Here is an 8,985-nt window from a genome sequence, read left to right on the forward strand (position 1 = left end):
AGATTGCTATATCCATGAAGAATAACCCAAGCACAATATACATTTAACTCTTACAGAATATAATGCATACCAAAATAAGTCAATCAGCAGCATATTTGACAAAAGATTTCAGCTTTCTACAAGGTTACGCGTATGGAAAACTATGCGTACCACACATTAGCCCATGTTCAGAGTACAAAACTACAAACTACAAAGATTGTGGAAGTAGCTGGAGTATTCCATCGTTTCCACTACCATCGATCAGTAATGAGGTTGGAAACAAGATGTCGAAAAAAGAGTCATTTATATCAAACGGTACAAATAACAGCTCCTTATAAACGCTTTATTATGCCTGACGCAACCGCATATGGTGCCTTGTAAGATTCCAACGTTCTGTTCACTTCACCTACAAACTTCTTTTAAAATGCACAATCTTAATGGTCTGTGGATGCGGAGCCAACTCCTGCCACCTGAGATCCTAAAACTTGAATCACATTTAAACCAAGATCCATACTTTCAGTGTCCTCAAAAGCTCCGAGATGCTGTTTGTAGGTAGAGTCAAATCAAACAGCTCGATCCTAACCTGTTTAGTGATAGTTATCTTACTACCACTCTGTTCTTAGGGAGAGCGTAACCTTGACCACATCAAGCACCTGAAGACGATACAGAAAAGAACATGAAGGTCTGCCCTTTACAGGACAGCAGGGAAACTTGTATCTTTGATTTTTTTCAATACCCATCTCCAAAACTTGAATATCTTCATGCACAAGAAATAGGGCGAAAAAAACTGTTGGACCCGCTCAGAAACAGCATAGCTACAGATATGATAAATAGAATGCTTTTGCTACAATGATAACAGAACAAAGTCACGGCAGAAGAAACACGAAAAAGAATCAAGTAATTTTGTTTTATTCAAACCTGTGAAAGAGAATGACCACTGTGGATAATATGAGCCAAACAGGCACCGGAGTACTTTACATTCCATCTCGGGTTGCAAAAGATAACATAATCAAGGGGAGAATCGACAGCAACTACAATGAAATTTGAACAATTCGTTCATCTTCATTCATACCCTACATGGCCTAAACATAAGGAAGGAAAAAAGCGCGAACTTCCTGTATCAATATTCAACACGAATACCAAAATACCAAATTCTGACAAGAAAAAGCACATCAAACTGTCTTCTCTCCATCCACTCCACCATTATAACAGTTACAGGACGCGCAGAGAGAGAGAAAAAGAGCGCGAGAAAGTGAGAGAGAGCCAAACAATTTCTACCATTCCAAGAAGATTACTGGACCAACCAAAGATCAAACAACGGTATGCGCGTCTAACTTCATGCTCTAAGACCACCCTGTACACAAACACCAAAATCCCAGATTCCCACCCCAAATCCCCAATCTTCTCAAAAACTCTAACACAACCCCCATTTCATTAAACGAAGAAAAAAAACGAAGAAGGGGGGAATTTTTTCCCAAATCTAAAACCAGAGGTCACCTCCTTGAGTTCACCGGGTAATGCGAAAGGGGCACGAGCTCCGACAGAGGCGTGGAGACCGGCGTCGGCAGCGGCGATGTACGGCAGATGGGACACGACGCATTGAGTCTCAGCCACGAGTCTACGCACCCCACATGGAAGAAGTGCCTGCAATCCGGCAGCATCCTCACCATCTCCCCCTCCTTGTAATCACTCAAACAGATGGAGCAGACCCCATCACCAAACGACCTGTCCTTCGCCTTTGAGAAGGCGAACTTCGGGTACGTCGCTATCACGCAGGGATCGAGGCCCGCAATGCCGCCGGAGTCGGCGCCTCCATCGCCGCCCCTCTCCTCATCGTCCTCGGCCACGAAGACGATACTGGGGAGGACCACCCCTCGGTGGGCAGATGGGTTAGAGGTAGAAGGGAGGACGGAGGAGCGGCGGGCACGGCAACAGATGTAGGAGGCGAGGAGGACGGTGGACAGGAGGACGAGGAAGCCGAGTGCGATGGCGATGGCATAGCCCAGGCCGAGGTTGCTGAAGTTCTGCTGCAGGAAGGAAGAGAGGCCACCGCCTGCTCCGCCACCACCACCACCACCACCACCACCATCGGCATGGGAGGACATATTGGTGGGTTGGGTTCAGGGGTCATTGTGGGGAAGGATGGGAATAAAGAAGAGGGGCTCGCGGAGGGAGAAGGGGAGGGTTTGGGGGTGAGTGTTGTTGGCATCTAACTGCAATTAATGGGGGGCGTTGAATTCCTCTTTATGGAGAAAGGCGTCCAGAGGAAAGAGAGAGAGGGAGAGATGGAGAGTGGAGGAGGGTGGGCCGTGGCACCGTCCCCCAACGCATTTACTGCGCCTGCGGGTTGAGAGAGAGAGAGATCCTCCTCGACTCTGTCTCTCCATGGCTCCCCTTCTCCCTCTCCCCACAACCAAAGATAGTGGTAGATGGAATCATTGATGCGATCACTGGTTCATGACTGACACGGAATGATCACAGTTCGAAACCTGTAAATGTTTCGCTTGGCGAGCTCGAGGACGCTGATCTTCTTTTCAAACTCAGAGAAGAACTTCGTTTCCTGTGATGTTAGGCGCTAATGAACAACAATCAAACCCTTTGAGACATCGATAAAACTTGATTAGAAAAAGGAAAAAGCAGTAGCTTTCTCGTAATGAATATTATAATGGACAGCAGCTAACATGTTCAACTTTTCCTACACGAGAAAGACCGGACGTAGAAGAAAGCATATTATGAATCTAAATTCTGGCAGGCTCGATCTTGATTTTCAAAGAAAATCACGGAACTCTTCTCTTTTTTCTTCACCACAACTTTCCAAGTTGAGAAAGTCTTCCAACCCCAAATCTGTTTGGCCTTTTCCTGTAATTTGTTTTCATTCAAACCCATCGTTTTCAATGGAACCTTTCTTTAATCATGTCATGAAATATTTATAAAATGTTTGGTGATCCGGACATGGGTGACCATGGTCTGAAGATCCCTCTTGAACTGTAAATGAGAGGTGGGCAGAGGTCCCACCAACACCAAACTGTTAGTGGACCTGTGGCCCTACAAATAATGGGAGCCTCCTTCACTTCCTTCCACGATCCTCTACAGGTTATGAATGGAACATGTTGGGATATGGTAGGGTCCAAGTTGGATCTGGATCGTATCTAAATTTTTCTCCATTTATTTGTATTTATGTCCATGAATCATAAAATCATTCCAGGAGCAATAAGTCACCCATGTGGCCTCATATTTGTGGATATGGATCTTTTCTTTAATATATTGCTGGTTTTTTCTTTTTTGTTTAAAAAGGAAGTTAGTGAGTGTTTTCTTCAATTATATAAAGAGGAACAGATTGCACTTTCTTAAGTCCAACCCAAAGTGGGACCGAGCTCTTTATTGGCATGTGGGCATCTTACTGTATAAGGGTAGTGACGAGCCATGTGAGCTTGAGGCTTCATAGTGAAAGACCATTGCCCTTATGTGTTTTGAGTCTTTGAAAACGCATAAAAGCAAAACAAGGCTCCAACCTTGTGTTGTACAACCCGTGACAAGTATCTCTTGGACCTCAAGGGCGTGTTTGATAGCCTCGGATATATTGTTGTTTGAAAGAAGAGAACTTCTAATCACAACAAAAGCCTAAAAGGGAGGAGGAAGTGCTAGACCTTATCTCATCCAATATGAGATCCTTACCATGAATCCAATTCGATGTCAAAATCTCAAATATGAGATACTCAAAGACTACCTTTAATCTCAAATTTGAGGTGAACAAAGATAGCATAAGTTATGCAGTTGTAAATTCCGCTGTGGATGAGTGAGAGGATTATCCTACCATCTAAGTGAGAAGCCGAACACCCTTTCTCCTTTTTCCAGTCTGAGTTGCATTGGTGCTTAGTTTGGATCCTAAGTTGCACATCAGCTTGTGCAACGAGCTACCTTTATCAATAATAGTGCAAAAAGTGTTAATTGTAGCACTCCAAAAGTTTAGTTATATATAAAAAATTATAAAGAATCTTGAGAACTTATTAAAGAGGTTGTTAAGTGATTGGTAGTCCTGCTTCTTAACCTTTTTTTAGATTAAAACCAAAATTGCTGAAGGATGGGTTGAGATTCACAACCGAGTCGTTATAGTGGTATCAGAGTCAATTTAGCACTCAAACCCATAGTCTCACAAATACAAACTCATGTATTTTAAGGGAAGTGAATTGTAATACTCCAAAAATTTAGTTTTGTAACTAAGATTGAAAAGAATTTTAGAAAACCTAAAATGGGTTGTTAAGTGATTGGTTGTTTGGGTTCCTAACTTTTTCAAGGCTCAACTGAAACTACTAAAGTACGGGTTAGGATCTTCTAGCCGGGTCGTTATAGTCCTCCTACAAATACACCCTTCCAAGGCTCGAGTAGTCTCTTTCCACCTGTAAAAACTCAGCCATGTGTCTTTTTTGGTACCCACCTTACTCTTTTTGTCCACAATTAGACTATCGAACTGTGGACCCAGACCTTGGTCCAAATTCTTGATCCGACTTTGACTTGGTCGCGCATTGATGGATATGTGGGTCTAGACAAAGCCATGGTACCACACTGCCTCCAACCCAGTTGGTACCTTCTCATTTGTCTTTTGATATTGCTGTGTTGTCTAAAGTACAAGCTTGGATCAAATACGGATCCAATTTCTTGGGTTTAAGACTAGAGCTTGGTACCAACGACCATTAATGTTCTAATGCACGTGATGCCAACAGAAGCATGGATCGCAAACCACAACCCGGGTCCACGTGACTCACAAAGTTTTAGAGCTCTTCATAGATGCAAATAGATAGGGGTCGACTTTGGATCCTGGTATAGATTCAATTATTGAGCATCTCGTTGTTATGAAGGAATCATAGACAAAAAAATCCATCTGGACTTTTGGACGAGTAAAAGATTAACTGTATCAAAATCTGGGCGGAGTAAGGTACATCCATCAATTAGAATGTTGCGATCATACTTTTTATAATCCATAATCCAAAGGTGTAGTATTTATGAAAATTGAACTGGAGACATTCTGTACACTCGCTGGTCCGACTAGTTACGATATGCCCCTCGAATTCAAGACATATTAATATTATGTGTTTTGAGTGACAAAAAGTATCCCGGATCAGTTTTGGGTTGTGACATGGACTTCTTAATTGTTACCGTTTGGACTGGAGGGAGGAGAGATGAGAGCCCTTTGTTTTTTTGGGGAGCCTGGGGATTCCTGGACCCTATAAGAAATCCAAACCCGAAATTTCCGGACGCAGCTGCGGCCTCTCGCTCCCCATAAATGCGCGATCCGTGCAACTTAGATGTGCTCCGAGCCACGAGCTCATTTAAGGCACATTCGCCTACTTATGAAGTGCCTCCCCACCTGACAAAAACGGGTCAAATTTGGATCGACTTAACATGTAAAGATTTGGATCTGATTCAACAACTTGCAAATTTTTACGTGAAAAATTACATGATTTGACAACAAAAAGGAAGGGAATATTTATGGGCAGGAGGAATTATTTTAATTTATTTAGCCAATCTAATTTCTTAGACAAAAAAAAAAAAAGAGGAATAACTTGCAACGGTTGGGTTCCCTTAATGAGATGAAGTTGGTGTTAATGCCATTAATCTAGTCAACGTTTAACCTGAATGTAAGGCACCTTTCTCAATGCAAATCCTGCGGCTCAAATTATTAAGATATGTTTTTGTTCTAATAGTCACAACTGCATGTGAATTGATCATATATATTCAAAGGTCTCCTGCCTATGAACATCTGAGCTAATCCAGCATTAACATCCGTTATTTTATTTTATTAATTTTCTTAATTAGGAGGAAGCTTCCATTGATCAGTCTATTTAATGAAACCCACCTCAACTTGACATGAATCTGAAGAAATTTTTTTTTTCCATTATATATATAAAAGGCTATAATTCAGAATAATATTTTCGAGGAAATGGAGCAAAGCCACATGGAACCACATCAAGTAGGGTCGAGTATTCTAAAATTGAGCAAAGTGGGAGAACCCAATAGATTACGTGAACATGTGGAGATCCAAGGCCTCAATCTTCTTTGATTGACGAAAACAAAGTTTTCATGGTTATTATAAGATCTTCAGTCAAGATTTCAATAATGAGAGCCCTCCTCCTTCGCGGAAACTAGAAAATTCCAGGTTTCCTGGTTGAGAATAATGACACGCACCTCATGAGCCTAAATTAAAGAGTATGTGGGTCTTGGAGACAGACAAACTCTCAAATTTCAAGAGTATATATATATATATATATATATATATATATATATATGAGTTTCAATAATTTTTCTTTTATACTCATAGGTTTGGACGCGCATAATTTTGTTGAGCCAGCCGAATGGCACCAGACAATCATGAACGACACATAGCCAAATCCATTAGCAAGACTATTTAGATTATAACCTCAACACCAATTTTCCATTGAGAAGCATATACGTCAATTCATATATTTCGAAAATAAAATCCCGCGACTCAATCTGAGTCGTTGAGTTTTGATGAGCTCGATCTTCAACGGAAATATGGGAGCCCGCAATTGGAATAGTGGTTCGTAACTACCAACGATCATCCATCTTGGAGAACGCTGTCCAATTAATCGATCCATTGGGACCCTTGCTACTTACTATCAACATTCATGACATCTTTGACTTTCTTAGTTGCTATCAATTCCTCTTCATTAAATGTGAATTAGTAAGAAGGAGATGAGTGGGTTTTGCCCCTTTTAGCTCTTTGTCTTCCACTTTGTCTTCCACTCTCTGAGCTTACTTTTGAATCAATCATGTTTCAGAGGAGGAGCACAGAGTAACCACACCAGGATTTGAACTTCAAACAAGTCCCTTAGCGGCGATAGACCACCTTGCTGTCTAGTACGCTACAACCCATTAGGATGAGAGTAAGATACTTTAATTAACTAGGATTTACAGTTGCAAGATCTTTCCTTTCTTATATATGAACCTATTGAAAAATGTTAGCTAATTAAGTATGAGAACTATGTAACTTGATTACAAGTTGTTCAATGCAGTTGGTTGATAGTTAAAAGGTGTTCCTTGACAAACTAGTTTTTCTAAATCATGTCACAAATTGTCATTATTTTTTTTTTGAAAAAAGAACTTTATATGTGGGATCTTATCGACCATTGATCGAGTTGATATCATATAGTCATTACATAACATTATTTAATAGAACTTATAGTTTCTATAGTATACTTTTTTTTTTTTCTATATCATTTTTTTTAAATTGTTAAAATGAGTTAGATATCTCGCCAGCCAACATCAACCATAGTCACATCAAATGGTTAGTGTTATGTATAATGAATTCAAAAATATAACTTTAATAGCAAATGATTGTTAACTATACTTAATTTCAGAATACTTGAGAGAGAGAGAAAGAGAGAGAGAGAGCATTAATGAGAAGGAAGAAAGCTTAGGCTATTAACTAGGAGAGACTAAAGATGCATTAACTTATTCAATAAATGACCTTAATTTATGTATAGTTTTTAAATTTCACATTGCAATGTGTGCATAGTTAATGACCTAACTGCCCATATAAAATGGTGGAAGTCATACAGAATTAAAAACGGTCTAACCCACATACTATGAAGGCTATTTTAGTAAAGATAGAGCATCTCTCACCAAGCTCAATATCTAATTGTTAAAATATATGAAAACCATAACCAATTTTTGCAATTGAAAAATAATTTTACTTCCAAAACGCCATTTCAAGCACATTTAGATGATGCAAAAAATAAACTCAATTTTGGTAAAACCCGTTTTCCAAAAGAGAGTTAATCACGGGAGACCCCTTAAGTGAGTCAGAAAAAAAAATGTATTTTGATCCTATTAGCCAAACACATAAACTAATTTTTTAAAATATGATTAAAAGACTAATTCTTTGAAAACTAGTTTTTATGAACCAATTTTTTTAGTGCGACACAAATGCTACCTACACGTTAAAGAAAAGTAAAAGAATATGATATGCAGATGGTGTTAACGGCCTTTTTCAGCTCATAAAGTTCGATTAATTTTTCCTGATTCTTGATTCTTTTGTTCCAACATTTATGTTGCGTTGCGTTTGATCCTCCACGGATCTCAAACCTGAGGAATCCTCAAATCCATGATAATTGTAATCCACAGTTGTATCAAACTGTGGATTTCAGCATCCACCCATATCGTGGACTTCAGAATTTGGAATTCATGATGGCAGTCAGACTTCCAGATTTTCGGAAAAAAGGTTCTTAAGATATGCGGTGACACAATAAATCTTGGATGTCATCCCCTCAAGAAAAGACTTACGTAGAAAAGAAAAAGGAAAAGAATCAAGTGAATCAGAAGAGAAGAGAAGAGAAGAGAAGATAAAGATAAGAAAAGTCGAGACTATGCAAAGCGACGACGAGATCTTCGGAATGTGTGGACACGAAAAGGTTTGAACTCGAAAGAAGTTTAATTCTCAGGGCGATTCGGCAACAAAAGGGTGGCTTTTCTGGTGACCATTAGTTTGTGCGATATGCCCGTGAGGCGCGATGCACCTGGCCGTCAGCTTTGAGCTTAAAAAAGTTGGTTGCGAGTAAATGCTCTAAACTGGAATTTCTTGCATTTATTGGCGCTCCCCTTGAAAAGCTTAAAGCTCAAAACTCAAAAGCGAGGCCGGCCAAAAGCGCCGCTGATAAGTAAGCAGCATGCTTCAACCGATAACTCTTTTTGGCGTCTGTGGCTGTGACAGCAAGCTCCCAATCACTGACAACGATGTCTTCACTCCACAGAAGTTGATCATAATCTTGTGCAGCCATCGTTGTCTTGCTTTTCCCTTTTTCTTTTACACAAAATCTCATGAACTGCTGCTGCATAATATTGATTTGTCTCTTCGATTTAGTTGATGGCTTATGAAGTTCGGTCACATGTAAAGTTTCTTATTTTTCAAGTGAAAATATAATTTGGTAGCTTTACAACCAACATATTATAAACCATCAATGAAATTGATCGAATATTGTCTTCTAGAAG

General features: G+C 39.9%; 1 protein-coding gene across 1 annotated transcript; it reads right to left on the bottom strand.

Moving 5' to 3' along the window:
* Nucleotides 1-869: 869 nt before the first annotated feature.
* LOC116266542 (RING-H2 finger protein ATL67-like) lies at nt 870-2,637 on the bottom strand. Its single transcript, XM_031647779.2, has one exon. The coding sequence runs from the start codon at nt 2,082-2,084 to the stop codon at nt 1,473-1,475; it is 612 nt and encodes a 203-aa protein (XP_031503639.1). The 5' UTR covers nt 2,085-2,637; the 3' UTR covers nt 870-1,472.
* Between the last annotated feature and the right edge of the window lie 6,348 nt (nt 2,638-8,985).

This window comes from Nymphaea colorata, chromosome 13 (assembly GCF_008831285.2).
Source record: "Nymphaea colorata isolate Beijing-Zhang1983 chromosome 13, ASM883128v2, whole genome shotgun sequence".
Taxonomy (NCBI): domain Eukaryota; kingdom Viridiplantae; phylum Streptophyta; class Magnoliopsida; order Nymphaeales; family Nymphaeaceae; genus Nymphaea; species Nymphaea colorata.